This window comes from Schistocerca americana, chromosome 8 (assembly GCF_021461395.2).
Source record: "Schistocerca americana isolate TAMUIC-IGC-003095 chromosome 8, iqSchAmer2.1, whole genome shotgun sequence".
Lineage (NCBI taxonomy): Eukaryota > Metazoa > Arthropoda > Insecta > Orthoptera > Acrididae > Schistocerca > Schistocerca americana.
The window spans coordinates 481,204,379-481,222,295 of NC_060126.1; the positions used below are offsets into that span (position 1 = coordinate 481,204,379).

At 40.0% G+C, this 17,917-nt stretch overlaps 1 protein-coding gene across 1 annotated transcript in view; it reads left to right on the forward strand.

Annotated features, from left to right (window-relative positions):
- Nucleotides 1-17,917, forward strand: part of LOC124545930 (fasciclin-3) — a 241,508-nt gene that overhangs the window by 92,117 nt on the left and 131,474 nt on the right. The window contains exons 3-5 of the mRNA XM_047124890.1: nt 2,977-3,128; nt 8,729-8,903; nt 16,181-16,330. Of these exons, the coding sequence (XP_046980846.1) occupies nt 2,977-3,128; nt 8,729-8,903; nt 16,181-16,330 (477 nt within the window). The remainder of the gene's footprint in view (nt 1-2,976; nt 3,129-8,728; nt 8,904-16,180; nt 16,331-17,917) is intronic.

Consider the following 17,917-nt stretch of genomic DNA (forward strand, 5'->3'; position numbering starts at 1 on the left):
ACCTAGCAACAAAAAACGAACGTCATATTATGGCCCCAGTTGTCCCATGCAACTTTTGTCTCACAAACTTTTCAGTTCAAAAAAATGGTTCCAATGGCTCTGAGCACTATGGGACTCAACATCTTAGGTCATAAGTCCCCTAGAACTTAGAACTACTTAAACCTAACTAACCTAAGGACATCACACACACCCATTCCCGAGGCAGGATGCGAACCTGCGACCATAGCGGTCGCGCGATTCCAGACTGCAGCGCCTAGAACCGCACGGCCACTTCGGCCGGCACACAATTAAATAACGATATGATACACATATAACAAGCAAGGAACGAGAGGATAATTTTAGACGAACTTAACACCGAATCAAGCAGAAAATTTGGCTACAGTACGTGCACAGAAGTGCAAAGCAGTGTGTTTAGTCAGAAAAACTTCAAAAAATAATTGTTTGCATGTACGGTGCCGTGATTTGTCGCGTTTTCCATTTAGGAAATAGTTAGCACTATAAACGAAAGTAAAAACCGACCGAAAAGCCAGTGCCAAAGACACAGATAAAGCCCATGCAGACGTTAGTTCCGCGTGTTAGAGAAAACAGACAAAAATGCTAAAAGTCGAAGAATCACATGTCATTATCTTATTAAACGAAGTCTTTCTAGTTTAACAACCAAACAAAAAATTGTTAATATCGTTGTCTCTAGGCCACTGATCATGTTTTAGTTCAGTAGAACGAAAGACTTGTGGTGAAATAAATAGGTATTTTTAACAATAACCAAAATACTTTAAGAATGTGTTTTTACTTCGAGTTTTTAAGAGTTGCTTACTTTTCACACGTCTTTACACGGCTGGTTTGGCCAACCGCTCACGTAAGGAATTTCCCGTATTTGAGGGTTGCATAAATTATCCCGTATGGACCTTCAACGAGACTGAATATGTAAGATCTTTCGTTGAATTTATCTTATTCTTGGAACTCATTTGTCAAAGCTGTATCAGCGTTACGCTATACGCATGCCGCTGATAACATCTGAAGTATGATTTTGTTTCACAACACAAAAAAAATGGTTCAAATGGCTCTGAGCACTATGGGACTTAACTACTGTGGTCATCAGTCCCCTAGAACTTACAAGGGAACCTCCCCATCGCACCCCCCTCAGATTTAGTTATAAGTTGGCACAGTGGATAGGCCTTGATAAACTGAACACAGATCAATTGAGAAAACAGGAAGAAGTTGTGTGGAACTGTGAAAAAATAAGCAAAATATACAAACTGTGTAGTCCATGGGCCATATAAGCAACATAATTGACATTGTGAGCGTAAGAGCGCCGTGGTCCCGTGGTAGCGTGAGCAGCTGCAGAACGAGAAGTCCTTGGTTCAAGTCTTCCCTCGACTGAAAATTTTACTTTCTTTATTTTTGCATAGTTGTTATCCGTCCGTTCGTTCATTGACGTCTCTGTTCACTGTAATAAGTTTAGTGTCTGTGTTTTGCGACCGCATCGCAAAACCGTGCGATTAGTAGACGAAAGGACGTGCCTCTCCAATGGGAACCGAAAACATTTGATCGCAAGGTTATAGGTCAACCGATTCCTCCACAGGAAAACACATCTGATATATGCTATACGACACTGGTGACGGCATGTGCACCACATGACAGGAATATGTTGTCGACCCACCTAACTTGTACACTTGGCGATTCTTCTACCTTGCCCGATTTAGGTTTTCTTGTGGATGTGATAATCACTCCCAAAAAAGTGATGAAAACATAAGAGTTTGACACATAAACTGAAAATAAAAAATAAAAATTTTTACTTAATGGAAGATTTGAACCTAGGACCTTTCGTTCCGCAGCTGCTCACGTTACCACGAGACCATGGCGCTCCTGCTATTCTATTGTCCTTCATGTTGCATATGAACTACTCAGTTTGTATATTTTGCTTATTTTTTCACAGTTTCACACAACTTCTTCCTGTTTTCTCAATTGATCTGTGTTCAGTTTTTCAAGGCCTATCCACTGTGCCAACTTATAACTAAATCTGAGGGGGGTGCGATGGGGAGGTTCCCTTGTTAGAACTACTTAAACCTAACTAACCTAAGGACATCACACACATCCATGCCCGAGGCAGGATTCGAACATGCGACCGCAGCAGTCGCGCGGTTCCGGACTGCGCGCCTAGAACCGCTAGACCACCGCGGCCGGTAGCACAACACACTTATCGTAATCATGGTGCGGTAAATCACATTACATTGCATTTAAGTTTCAGTTTGCGTTGCGGTAGCTTAAGTGTCAACTTAAAAACATACAGTCTGTACAATACCAAACAATACTTTTAAGTTTGAAAAGTTCCGATAATAATGAACGATGCTTTATTTAAACGAGCCAATATTAACTGCAGCTCCGAACCATCGGTGATTGCTCTTTGTCAAGTTTGCTTCTACAGTGAAAAGAAATGGAGTTGTGAAAGAAGCAGATTAACTGACTTTTCCGTAAGTGCTTGGTACAACGTAACAACAATAGTAAATGGGAAACATTTCCTAATGTACTGCAAACTTATATTTATTATGTATTAAAGAAACATGTTTATTGAAACTTGTAAAATCAGAAATACAAGTGATGTTGAACTAATGCAAAAGAAATAGACAAATATGATTTTATCAATGACTAGCCTTATTATAGCAGAATACATGTTAATGTCTAACATTTTGAATGTTTAGTAAGTGTTTAGACATGCTCAGTAGTATGTAGATTCAAAGTTATTAATGCAGTATTTTGCACTAAAATGACAGAAATAAGTTTTCAGGTTACTACATTGTGTGTGCCCTTCTCTTAATAAAAATTTGGAGTTGCTACTGGAGTCCCTTATGGGCGTGCTGTAGAAGTTGGTATCCCTAATATACGGTAACGTGAATGGCTCCTCCGGCATGCCACAGGGGGCTGCGAGTTGTGTAGTGTGATGTACTGAGAGCCGTGTTGCTTTGGTTCTTCCCACAGGTGCTCAGTCAGCGACGGCGACGGTCCACCCACGCGAGCAAGTGGTTCTTCCTGGAGATCAAGTCAAACTCATGTGCCGGACGGGCGTGCCGATAGTGTACTGCCGCATGGAGACCCCCAGGGGCGGCAAACCCTTGTTCCTGAACCCCAGCGTAAGTACACCACTTTTTTGTGGGGTGGGAGGAAGGTGAAAGTGGGTCTAGTTTTAGTTTGGTACAGCCTGTCAAGAATTCGTCTGCTGTGGTGCCAATCTGCCATTCTCGTCATTTCAGGGTGGGGCTAGGACTTACCCTTAGCCTCAGTTATTTTGTAGCAATGCGGGTGACAGTACGAATGATCCTCGAGTACCGAGCCCACAAATTATACGCGTCAATACTTTATTAACTCTTCTATGCGGAATGTCATCATAACGCAATGCTATAGTTGCATAGCATGAAAGACGAGAACGATAGTGGGCAGGGGAACAGACAATAATTTCCAAAGTGGCACACTCTTTTTCTTTTTTTTTAAATTTTTTTTATTTTTATGTTGATACTGATGCTCACTATCGATGTGTACTCTACAGTGTTTGCCCTCTTCCTGTGGTCCCACCCTAGGTATTCTCCAGTGTCTTAATAATCAATAAATGAAGTAGGTTACTGTAAATTCTTAGGTATTTGTACTGATAAGGACCAGAACTGTAAGCTATTTACCTGTTACAGATAATCTGAAATGCCAACCCAAAACGAAACAATTTTTGTGTTATAGATACGATCAGATTTTAAAGATGAAAATATAAAAAAAATGTTGATATAATTTTCCAGTTTTCATTCACTAATACCTTACGGCATCATATTCTGGTGTTACTCATCACAGAGGGAAAAAAAGTGTTTATTGTACAAAAGTGAGTAGTAAGGATATGTGTAGTGCCTGTTCTAGAACTTGCAGGCAGCTCTTTTAAACTACTGGGCAAACTTATACAGCCTCACAACACATTTGCTCCTTTGTGACGTTTGTTTTCAGCAATCAATCACAGTTTGAAAACAATAGTAAAATTCATAAAGATAATACAAGAAAGAGAAATGAGATGCACCATCAGTCACTCAATGTGGCACAGAAATAAAAGAGCTATTCATCCATAAATACACTGCTTGGTAAAAAATAGTGACACAGGAGGTAATGAAATGAAACTGTATAGACTGAGAGGTTATGTGATGTTATTTTTGTAATTGCAGAATCAAGTGAAATTTACAAAGAACTTGACAGTATGAGCCCACTTATTAGCATAACATTGCACCCACTCTGGCCTGGATGCATGGAAGGGTGTGATAAAGCTCTTCTAACCTTGCTTGAGGCAAGCTGCCCCACAATTGTTGCTGTTGTAACTAGTCCCTGATATGCTGGCAACAGGCACTGGGACGAAGTAGACATCCGAACTGGTCCCACACAGTCTATATTGAGCACAGATCTGGGATCTTTCTGGCCACCGTGAGTACCTTAGTATCATGCGGACGTATCATAGACACACGTGCCATGTATGGATGAGCATTGTTCTCTTGAAAAAGTCACCATGATACTGTCTCATGAAAGGCAGCATGTGACGATGCAGGTTGTTCATTACTTATGTTGTGCCGTAAGGGCAGACTCAATCGCTGCCTCAAGTCACACCCGACAGCACCCCACACAATTTGTGGCCTCTCCCTAGGTCGCCATCATACTTGCCAACAATGGCGTAGAAGGTAGTGTAGAACTGTGATTCATCGCTGAAACGAATGTGATGCCATTCATCACGAGTTCATGCTTCCTCGTCACAGAAGTCCTAGCAAGATAGGACAGAATGAGTTATTGTGGACAGTTCAGTTCAGTGATAGGCTTGTTCTCATCAGAACTGAGAGTAAACCAACTCTGACAACAATAGTTCAGGTATGTGTGCTGTCACTGCAAGCTGAAAATGAAGAGAGAGACAAAATACACAAAGTTATTGAAAGGGTAATACAGTACGTAAAGGAAGATGAAAATGTAATAGTCATGGGAACTGCGATGTGGATGTAGGTGAAGGACTAGAAGAATAGGTTACAGGACAGTACGAGCTTGGTACTAGGAATGAGAAAGGAGAAAAACTAATTCAGTTCTGCAACAAATTTCAGCTAGTAACGGAAAATACTCCATTCAAGAATCACAAGGGGAGAAGGTAAACTGGGAAAAGGCCTGGAGACACAGGAAGCTTTCAGTTAGATTACATCACAGTCAGGCAGAGACTCTGAAATCAGACACTGGCTTGTAAGGCATACCCAGGAGCAGATATAGACTCAGATAATTTAGTAGTGATGAAGAATTGGCTGAAGTTTAAGAGACTAGCCAGAAAGAATCAGTGTACAAAAAAGTGGAATGTGGAATTACTAAGGAATAAAGAGACATGCTTGAAGGTCTCCAAGGCTATAGAAACTGTGATAAGGAGTAGTTCAGTAGTCGCTTCAGTTGAAGAGGAATTGACATTTCTAGAAAGGGCAATCATAGTTGTTGGAAAAAAAAACCATGTACAATGAAGGTAACTGTGAAGAAACCATGCGTTACAGAAGAAATGCTTCAGTTGATTGACGAAATAAGGAAATGCAGGGAACTTCAGGAATACAGAAATACAAGTCAATTAGGAAGGGAATAAGTAGGAAGTGCAGGGAAGCTAACACGAATTTTCTACAAGAAAACTATGAAAAATTTGGAAAAGAAATAATTTCAGGACTGACTCAGCATATAGAAAGGTCAAAACATCCTTTGGTGAAATTAAAAGCCAGGGTGCTAACATTAAGGGTGCAACAGGCATTCCACTGTTAAATGCAGAGCAGAGAAATGATGAGTGGTAAGAGTACATTGAAGGCCTCTATGAGGGGAAGACTTGTCTGATGACGTGACAAAAGAAGAAACATAAATCAATATAGATAAGATAGGTAATCCAGTATCAGAATCAGAATTTAAAAGAGCTTTGGAAGACTGAAGATCGAATAAGGCAGAAGGGATTGATAACATTCCATTACAATTTCCAAATATAATTTCCAAAATCAATGGGGAAGTGGCAACAAAATGGCTATTCATGCTGATTTGTAGAAAATATGAGTCTGGCAATGTATTACCAGACTTCTGGAAAAACATCATCCACATATTTCCGAAGATTGCAAAAGCAGATAAGTGGAAGTCTTATCACACAGTCGGCTTAACAGCTAGTGAATCCAAGTTTCTGACAAAATAATAAACAGAAGAATGGAAAAGAAAATAGAAGGTGTGGTAGATGACAATCAGTTTAGCTGTAGGAAAGGTTAAGGTACCAAAGAGGCAGTCCAGAAGTCGTGATTTATAATGGAAGCAACACTAAAGAAAAATCAAGTCACTCATAGGATTCATTGGCCTGGAAATCACGTTTGGCAATGTCCAATGGTGCAAGATGTTCAAAATTCTGAGAAAAATAAGGGTAAACTACAGGGCAAGATGGGTAATATACAATATGTGGAAGAACCAAGAGGGAATAGTTAGTGTGGAAGTCAAATAATGAAGTGCTTGGATTAAAAAGGGTATAAGACAGGGATGTAGTCTTTTACCCCTTCTGTTCAATCTAGACATAAAAATTTTTTAAAAAATGACTGAAATTTCAAGAGTGGAATTAAAATTCAAGGTGAAAGGATATCAGTGATAAGATTTGTTGATGATATTACTATCCCCAGTGCAAGTGAAGAAGAATTACAGATTCTGCTGAATGGAATGAATAGTGTAATGAGTACAGAATGTGAATTAAGAGTAAATGGAAGAAAGATGAAAGTAATGAGAAGTAACAGAAATGAGAACAGTTAAACTTGACATCAGTATTGGTGTAAAGAAGTAGAAGCAGTTAAGATATTCTGATACCTGAGCAGCAAAATACTTATAATAGGCAGAGCATGGAGGACATGAAAAGCATACTAGCACTGGCAAAGCGGGCATTCATGGCCAAGAGAAATCTATTAGTGTCCAACATAGATCTTAATTTGAGAAAGAATTTTGTGGGAGTGTGTGTCTGGAGCACAGTATAGTATGGTAGTGAAACAGGGACGGTGGGAAAATTGGAACAGAAGAGAATCGAAGCATTTGAGATGTAATTCTATGAAAGAAGGTTGAAAATGAGGTGGACTGATAAGGTAAGAGATGAGGTGGTTCTGCACAGAATTGGAGAGTAAGGAACGTATGGAAAACAGTGACAAGAAGGGGGAGACAGAATGTTAGGTCATCTGTTAAGACATTAGGGTGTTAAGAGATAGGGAACAACTTCCATTGTACTAGAGGGAACTGTAAAGAATAAAAACTATAGAGGAAGACAGAGATTGGAGTACATACAGTAAGTAATTGAGGACATAGATTGAAAGTGCTACTCTTAGATAAAGAGGTTGGCACAGAAAAGGAATCTGTGGTGGGATGCACCAAACCAGAAAAAAATGAAAAAAATTACATTTCTGGCACTACTGTGTTCTTGATACACTATTGCATGTCCCAAGAGTTCCAAGTCTCAAATCATGCTTCAACATTCATTGCTAGATGGCACATGGTGTTTGTGCCAAGCAGTACTTCTGAATGGCGTTCCAAGTGCCATTCATCAAGGTCCCGTCCATTTAGTCTTGGATAGTTTGAAGAGATAAGGTTTTTGGGCATAACTTTTGGAGCTGCAACAGATATTTTGCAATTATAGAAACAAAGAAAGGTAACGAACACCTTTATTCCACATAAAGTTGTTGGGTCAGCTAGAGCTGTGGACTCATTCCATGTAATTCCAATTCATGCAACTGACTTATTTGGCGATTTTAAAGATGCTGCTGAAACACTATTGTCAATGCAGGCATGGGTAAGATCTCCAAACACAATGTGATTAAATTGTCTGACACTCATCCATCTCAAATAGCTTTATAACAGTTTAAACTGAAACAGAAGAATGAAAAAAATGTCAGTTATTCAAAAGAGAAAAGACCATGACAGATGTATAGCAAGTCATATTACATCTGAAAGACCAGCCAAGTTTATCAGTTTCACAACAGAAACACCTGTTGACAATGTTTCCATTACTTCAACAGCACGACTGTGTAACAACTGACGCCAAGAATGGTGGTGTGTAAGAACTAGAAGCCAATACTGAGATTCTTTCCTTGGATTTAATTTTTTAAATTCTCTTGTAAGAATTTAAAAGACATTCAAAATGGTTTTTGTACACTCCTGTTCTAATCCTTAAAACATTATTGCTGTCCTTGTATTGTCAGAAATATGACTTAGTACCTCAATGTTAATGGTACTTGATACAAAAACTTTTGTATTGGCACTTACAACCAGTCAGTTCCCTGGTATGGCATGGCTCCTAGAACATTCTTATTTTTTTGCAGCGATGAGTTGGACAGCATAATTCATTGTTACCAGAATACATTCTTAATTTTTAAATATTGGGAAATTCAGAATGGAATTACAACAGTATGAAAAGAGCACTTGCTACTCACTACATAGAGGAAGCATTGAGACACAGAAAGACACAGTGAAAAGATGGCTAAACTTTTTGCTTTCAGTCAAAAAGTTCCTCCTTCATAAGCTAAATGCACGCACACGCGCGCGCACACACACACACACACACACACACACACACACACACACTCACACACACACACACAAAAAACCACCATCACCAAACACAACAACAACATCATGTTTCATTGTGTATATCAATTGTCATAAGCCACCTGCCACGTGCTACAAGAGTAACTCTGTTTAGCAGACGAAAGTGACAACCACTGGGGATCCCGTCTACTACGGTGAAGGCTACGAGAAGGGCCAGTGTGGCATGATGCTCCAACGGGCGTCAGACCGTGACAACGGTGTTTGGAAGTGCACCATGGGAAATGCTCAGAGCGCAGAAGAGCTGGTGGAGACCGCCATCATCACTGTTGCCCGTGAGTATACTCTTCCTGCCCACCACTTCTTTCCTTATCCTCCCGTGCCACCCTCTGCATCCTTCTCTGCATCTGCGCCTATACTTAGAAAACTACAGTGAAGTTCATGGCAGACTGTTCTTTCCAGTGTAGCAGTATTCATTCTCATTCTCATTTAATTAATGCATGGAGCACCAGAAAGATGTTTGCTCAAATACCTTATTTTCATGATGCGTATGGGAGTGGTGTGTGGGAGGTTGTATATTGCTAGATTCCTCACTTAAAGCTTGTGCTTGAAACCTTCAAAGAAGGTGTTTGTGGGATTATAGGTGTCTGCCTTCAATCATCTGCTTGGCTAGTTTTCCTGGCATCTCCATGACACTCTGCCAAGAGTCAAACAAAAGAGCATTTGTGCTGCCCTTCTTTGTATACGTTCAGTATCCCTTAATAGTCCTATTTGGTACTCGTACCAAATACTTATGCGTATTTAGGATGGATCACATGAGTGTTTTGTTAGCAAACTCCTTTGTAGACATTGCATTTTCCTAGTATTCTATCACTGAACCAAAGTCAGTTACCTGCTTTACCTATGAAGGAGCCTTTTCTATCACTGAACCAAAGCCAGTTACCTGCTTTACCTATGAAGGAGCCTTACATTGTTTTGTTTCGAGTAGTGTGCAGTTTAACATTTCTGAATATCTAAAGCAATTTGCCAGGCTTTATACTACTTTGAAACTTCATCAAGCGCAGAAGGAATACTTGAGCAGTTGTTTTGGTCAGATGTTTGACTGGAGCAAAAACAAGACTCCTTAGAAATTACACAGTGGATTTTCTCTGAATTTCCATAGCCCAATGAAGAGTCAGAAAAAGTCAAGTGGGGTATTGATTTAACCAGTGTGAACATTTGGTAGAATGAATTTAATTGCTGGAAAGTAATATGGGTGATTAGGAAAAACTTAATTAGTGTTTTGAGGTAGAATTTTTGTACAGGGAATGTACAAATTAGGTATCATGCTTTCTGAACAAAACTTGAAAACAAATAAATAAATAAATAAAAATAAATTGAATTTGATGTCAAATGTTTTGCAGAATGATTTGTCTAACAGTAAGAAATAAAATGGATTGGAGAAACATTTGACACAACTGTGAATGATCTCACAAATAATACGAATAACGGTGGTCAACAAAAAGAATTTCTTTTACAGCTAAACGAACATTATGCACTGCTTCTCACCATACACATGACCCATTGAACTGCAGACGGGCAAAAGAAAAGGACTCTTACAGATTATAGCTTGTGGCCAAAACCTTCTACAGCAAAGAAAACATACACATGTTCCAGCAGGTGGGAGCTGATGGTGGTAGCAGTCCTGCCTCTGTGAGGTGCGCTTGCTTGTGTGAATGTGTTTGTCTTTTATTTGCTGAAGAAGGCGTTGGCCAAAAGCTGTAATCTGTAACATTGTTTTTGTTGTGCCTGTCTGCAACTCAATGGATATCAGTATTGTTGATATTCTAACCTGGAGTTTCTGTTGTCTGAACTGTTTCTTATAGACAATTTGCCCCTGGGTCCAGATCAGGTTTCATAATTTCTGTACTGGCTTCAATTTTCATGTAATAATGATTTTTGGAAATTCTCCCTATGGCATGTTTGTTATTTCTATCTGCCAAAATGATACACTCTTACAATAACACATCCAGATGTGAACAACAGAAAAAAATCTGCAATACACAAAGGAATCGAAGAAATTAGTAACATAAGAGCAAAGAAAAGTATAGAATCACGCCTGAAGTATTTGCATCTTGATTTCCCATGATACCTTCCCTCAGGAATTTCACTTCATAAGGACTAGCAATCATCAGACAACATTGTGGTACTTCATTTGCCTTGATCATGCTCTTCCATTTGAGTAATGTCCAGATGCAATATCACTCACAAATCAAGGAAATGTTCATCAGAAGTTAATTCCTTAACTTGCAATCCTACAAATATTCCTCCTCCCTTTATTTTTGCTTCCCTTATCATGGAAACTTCTCTCACAAGTACATGAACCCACGTAAGTTTTGTCCATGGCTTTCACGAAGTTTTAGGCTAGGTCCAGTTTAATGTGCAGTGGAAGTAGATACACATTTCTGGGGTCAACAAGAAGATTGTGCACCATATTCTTCTGTACAGGCAATTTTTCCCTCATAATAGAGTTTTTTTATCTGCTCTCCCACTTGCATAGAAAGTAGCAGTTATTTGTGTACCTAAGTAGCAGGCCAGGGAAAAATGCAATTGCCTTGAGATACCCACATACACACCATTTGTATTTCTCATACTGGGTAAGTGTGAGTAGGAGTTTAAAAATTCTTGTATGTCTTCTTAACATGTCTCCTTAAAATACAGTATGCTGTACAGAAGCTTACAAAACCAAGTAAGTTACCAGCATAATAGAGAAACAGATGACAAGCTTCAATAGTTTCAGTATATATGCAACTTTTTTAATAGAAACTTAAAGAACAGCACTAAAAAAGAAACAAAAATAAAGTTTTATGAACTGTGGCCATGAAGTCTGTTGTATAGGAGTGAAATCTGGGTTCTTGCAAAGAGGGATAAGAGTAAAATACAGGCAGTTGAATGGGATTTTTAAGAACAGTGAAAGGCTGCACACACCAAACCTGAATGAGAAATGAAAAAATTAGAGAAGAACTGAATGTTGAAGGATAAACAGCAAAACAGAGAAGTGTAGAAACAGGTGGGAAGAGTATTTGAGCAGATTTCCAGAAGAAAGACTCACAGAATGACTGTTGAGATACAGTCTGAGGGGGAGGAGGAGGAGGAGGAGGAGGAAGAAGAAGAAGAAACCGTGGTAGGCCCAAAATGAGATGAGCAGTAAGCCTAATCCCTGCAAGTGAAGAACGTGGTGAATGTGATGGTGATGGTGGTGATCATGGGTGCCTGCAGAAATTTATTCAAGAAGGAATGTACACTCCTGGAAATGGAAAAAAGAACACATTGACACCGGTGTGTCAGACCCACCATACTTGCTCCGGACACTGCGAGAGGGCTGTACAAGCAATGATCACACGCACGGCACAGCGGACACACCAGGAACCGCAGTGTTGGCCGTCGAATGGCGCTAGCTGCGCAGCATTTGTGCACCGCCGCCGTCAGTGTCAGCCAGTTTGCCGTGGCATACGGAGCTCCATCGCAGTCTTTAACACTGGTAGCATGCCGCGACAGCGTGGACGTGAACCGTATGTGCAGTTGACGGACTTTGAGCGAGGGCGTATAGTGGGCATGCGGGAGGCCGGGTGGACGTACCGCCGAATTGCTCAACACGTGGGGCGTGAGGTCTCCACAGTACATCGATGTTGTCGCCAGTGGTCGGCGGAAGGTGCACGTGCCCGTCGACCTGGGACCGGACCGCAGCGACGCACGGATGCACGCCAAGACCGTAGGATCCTACGCAGTGCCGTAGGGGACCGCACCGCCACTTCCCAGCAAATTAGGGACACTGTTGCTCCTGGGGTATCGGCGAGGACCATTCGCAACCGTCTCCATGAAGCTGGGCTACGGTCCCGCACACCGTTAGGCCGTCTTCCGCTCACGCCCCAACATCGTGCAGCCCGCCTCCAGTGGTGTCGCGACAGGCGTGAATGGAGGGACGAATGGAGACGTGTCGTCTTCAGCGATGAGAGTCGCTTCTGCCTTGGTGCCAATGATGGTCGTATGCGTGTTTGGCGCCGTGCAGGTGAGCGCCACAACCAGGACTGCATACGACCGAGGCACACAGGGCCAACACCCGGCATCATGGTGTGGGGAGCGATGTCCTACACTGGCCGTACACCACTGGTGATCGTCGAGGGGACACTGAATAGTGCACGGTACATCCAAACCGTCATCGAACCCATCGTTCTACCATTCCTAGACCGGCAAGGGAACTTGCTGTTCCAACAGGACAATGCACGTCCGCATGTATCCCGTGCCACCCAACGTGCTCTACAAGGTGTAAGTCAACTACCCTGGCCAGCAAGATCTCCGGATCTGTCCCCCATTGAGCATGTTTGGGACTGGATGAAGCGTCGTCTCACGCGGTCTGCACGTCCAGCACGAACGCTGGTCCAACTGAGGCGCCAGGTGGAAATGGCATGGCAAGCCGTTCCACAGGACTACATCCAGCATCTCTACGATCGTCTCCATGGGAGAATAGCAGCCTGCATTGCTGCGAAAGGTGGATATACACTGTACTAGTGCCGACATTGTGCATGCTCTGTTGCCTGTGTCTATGTGCCTGTGGTTCTGTCAGTGTGATTATGTGATGTATCTGACCCCAGGAATGTGTCAATAAAGTTTCCCCTTTCTGGGACAATGAATTCACGGTGTTCTTATTTCAATTTCCAGGAGTGTATTTCAAAAATTACAATTTTCGATGTAACTGAGTTTGTGTGCTTCAAAATGTGTCATACCCAAAGCATTAATTTTGACAGCAAGTAAACAAAACTAATTTATCTTAAGTGAATGATAGTTATCCACTCATCATTTTTAAAGTAGGTTACTTTGATACTTAGATGATATGCGTATTTCAGGAGAGTACACAATCTTGTGGTATTGAACAATCTGAATCTGAAATTATGTCATCACATGAGTGCATCCGGGGTTACCAATAAGTTACAAAATTCAGGGTGTACATAAAGTCTGGGAACACTTTCAATTATTTGTTGCACAAGAACTGAACATTGTACAGATGTCATACACATTGCATTTTGAAGAGAAACTCGGGAACTTTTTTTTTTTTTTTTTTTTTTTTTTTTTTTTTTTTTTTTTTTTTAACAAACATTTGATATGCGAACCATGAGTGATCTGGCAGGTGTCAATACGGTAATTGAATTCTTGCCAGACCCGTCCCAGCATGGCATTGTCGGTTGTGGCAGTCACTTCCCGTATTCTCTCCTGGAGCTCTTCTACATCACGTGGTAGAGACTGTACATACATCAGACCTTTATTGTGTCCCCACAGAAAAAAAGTCACACGGAATGTAATCTGGTGATCCAACACACAGAAAGCTCGCTCCGTACCTGAACTCACCAGGTTTGCGACTAGTGCTGACTATCGGCAAATTACCAAACTACACTGTGGCGGTCTACATGAAAAAAAAACTTTCAGGATTTCTCTTCAAAATGACATATGTATGATATCTGTACAGTGTTTGGTTCTGGTGCAATAAATAATTGAAAGTGTTCCCGGACTTTATGTACGCCCTGTATAGATAAAAATATTCAAAAAAAGTTTCTTAATATTCCATTGTCGTTGACACTGAAATTCTAAAATATGAAATACAAAAATCAGACTTACTCAGAAAATCTTGTTGGGTATCGGCAAAAATGTGCAAAAACAAGTGCCTCATTAATGTCCCATGAGGTGAAGAAACTAGGAATAAACTTTGAAAAGCTCTCATTCAATTTTGATGACATCTGCGACACTTTGTTTGCTTAGTGAACTTCCCATCTGATCATGTTGATGGATTTATTGCATTACTTTCATGCTTTCTATTTTTAATGTTGATTGGCATAACTAAAGTTGATAAAATGCATAACTGAAGTTGATAAAATGTGTTTCAAAAGCTACATTTTTTTGAATTCGTTGGAACAACTATAAGCCATGGTGAGGATTCAACTGAATGGATGTAGGAAATCTCCTAAAGCCCACCTCAAATTGACTGGTAGAACCGACTTTTAGCAGCCTAGGTCTGAAATAAGGCAGTACTCACCTCATAAATTTCACGGTATTGTGCATTCAGGTGAAAGGGACTACAGAATTTGTAGGTCTGTGACTGCATTGAGTGATGTGTTGCACCCCATAGTGTTTAAGACAGTCCTAGGAACCAAGATAAATAGTGATTGCTGAAGTCACAATACTTCCTGTGAAGCTCAGTATTGTTAAACCTGTAGCTGAGAAGGATTGCTGACAACCATTGCTAGAAGTGTGAGAGATTTTCATAATGAATAAAAATTTGCATCCCCATTCCAGTAGGGGGAAAGTGGCCCCTGTTGCCACCCCTTTGCAGATGCTTGTGATGATGATGATGATGATGATGATGTCATCATCTCCTTAACTGCATGAGCAATTGGAACACAAGGACATTTATTCTCATTGTGAAGAATTACAGGTAAAGGGAGCTATATTTGTAATACAGATAATTTCGTTATTTTTCCCGTACCTCACTATGACCACGCCTGCTGGAGGGTTAGTGTGCCAATTCGGCTTGCAGTTACTTGGGACATCATTGTTGCAAACTCAAGATCTTCAGTCAAGAGGGAAAATAGCTAATGCTTGTGTCAATGTTCACTGTAAATTATAGCAGTGAAATACATGAAAACCTACAAAGGATGGACACTTGGTGTAATGATTGGCATTTGGGCCATAACATAAACACATGCAGCTTACAGTACATAAATACATTGAAAACCCTGTTATTAGTTGATTACATGATTGTTTAGCAATCTGTGGGACCAATCTGATCCATTAAAAATCTGGGAGTATGTATAAAGAGTGAATTATAGTGAAATGGTAAAACAAACTGTACAACAAGCAAATGCCAGACTGAGACTCTGGGAGATTCCTCAGGAGCAAGGTAGCTTATGAATCGATTGTTAACAAGGACATACCCAGTGAGGGCAGTGAAGACAGCTACCATACTCCCCAACCCCCCCCCCCCAATGTTCAGAATAATTTTGAAGAAAGTTTGAATATATGAAGGATATTGACTAGTAGGTTACCCAGAGCTGGTTTTGTCAATCGCCATGAAATCAAAATACCATCTGTAGTGCAAACTTCAAACTAGATCACTGTGAAATTTCAGTATTCTAGCTGAAGTACCAGGGAAGAAAAAAATTATTGTGCCTTACTTTCCTATTTGCCTTCATAGGAATGAATAACCGAGAAGCTGCTAATGTGGCTTTTCATGAATGTCCGTATAAACAGTGTGGGTGTACAAATATAGATAAAATTTGTTTACCATAGGATTAGGAGATACCAGCATCATACATACATGCTACAGTCTCGAAATCAATATTTCCTTTGCAGATGGAACAGGAACTAAGGGAGGTGACAGTAATACAAAAAGTACGCTCCACAACATACAGCAAGGTTGCTTTTGGAGTATATCAGTGGATGTACACCAGGCCTGTAAAGAACTTATTAGTAGATCAGGCCTACTACATTTCAGGCAACAACGATTCACTAGTTTCATGTCAGTGGGGCCGTTAACAGGTAAACAGGGAGTACAGTGAACCCAGAAGCGACTGTTGTGTTTCAGGAGCACCAGTGCAGCCGCAGATCTTCCTGACACCATCGGACTCGACAACGGGAGACGGCAATCGGTATGAATTAGTTGCGGGGAAATCCGTCCACGCCTCGTGTAGCATCCCCAATGGCCGGCCACCTGCCAACCTCACCTGGTTCATTGGTGAGTATTTCCACTTGGCTACCATCTTCATTTGTTTTGTAGTAAATGATAATGAATATTTTGAATCATTGAATGTTGTTGATATTGTGTGTTATTTATTAATGAAGCTCAGACTACTATCACCCACAGGAGTCGTAATAGAGCATAATTTTATCAAGGGTGTAGTTTATATTACTACTCCATCACATACATAATATAGGAAATTAATTGCTTCAATAAATTTATTTTGTAAAAAGATAACATTGTCGTTAGTATGTTAATAGTTTCACCACATATTATCATTTAGTAACATTAGAAACAATGACTCAAGTACGTATCTGATACCTGGCATACTCTAGTTACAATTTTCTGTTTATTGTACCAGGCAAAAATATTTAAATCACATCTTAACCCAAAATATTTGAAGTTACAAACTGCCTTACTGTGTAACAAAGTCAGCATTGTACAAAGCGAAAGACAAATCACACTAAGCTGAGCAATTATATCTGCAATAACCATAATAACTTTTTAACAATGTGCATATTTTCATTCTTTGTTATGACTTCAGTATAGTAAAACATTGGAAACTCCAGGTAGGATCATCAACAATGTGGAAAAGGACAGATTGCTACTTACTGTAAAGAAGTCTCTTTAAGTTGCAGACAGGCATAGTCAGTAAGTGTCTTTTAATTGTGCTTGTCTGCAACTTAACATGTCTTCTTTACAGTAAGTAGCAGTCTTTCTTTTTTTACATTGTTGTCAATTATAATAAGATCAATGATATACATCTAATTTCACAACAAATTGCTTGACATTTTTAACTACCTCAAGTTCTGTGAAAAATAATCAGAATTGAGAATTAGCCTACCTATACAAAACTAAAATTATGATTATGAAATACACATTTGTATTATCAGGTTGTTCATTGGTCTCATATACTGTGTTCTTCAGTATTACAGTCACATTACACATCCATTTTAAAATGTTTATGTCAACTACCCTAATCCTTTTTTTTTTTAAATTCCACATAACTGGTTCATCTTGCTATTTTCAGAAAATCTAAATAGAGGTATGCGGCAGAGAAAAGAAAAGAAAGACAAAAAATTTATGATATCAATCTGAAAAGATTCAAGATTTTTTGTGGATTAGGTATTGACAAAAGAAGGGGGAAAAATTTATAAATACGGTAATTGCTAATTTAGCCGTGGATTGAACTTGTGGTTAGTGAGTTTGCTACATTACAGCAATACTATCAGCATCCCAAAAAGTATGAAACTGGATGCTACCAATCTGTGACCAATGAATATTTCCAAATCAAGTGGCCAGGAATCAAAGACATTAACTTGCAGTTAGTTGCAGAGATATGTGTAAAAACTAGCACATCGATCAGAGTACCTCTGAGTGAAATGATTTTTATACCACATTATGATTCATGAAAGATTCAGTTTACAGAATTTTATGTGACATACGACACTGAAAATCTAGTAGAATTTAAATCTTCTGCATCTGAAATTCTTCATATGGAATCAGAGATAGACGGATATGATCCTGAGACTGTACTAGGGAAGATTATGTGTGAACAAACCTGTGGTGAGCCAAGGACTAAGT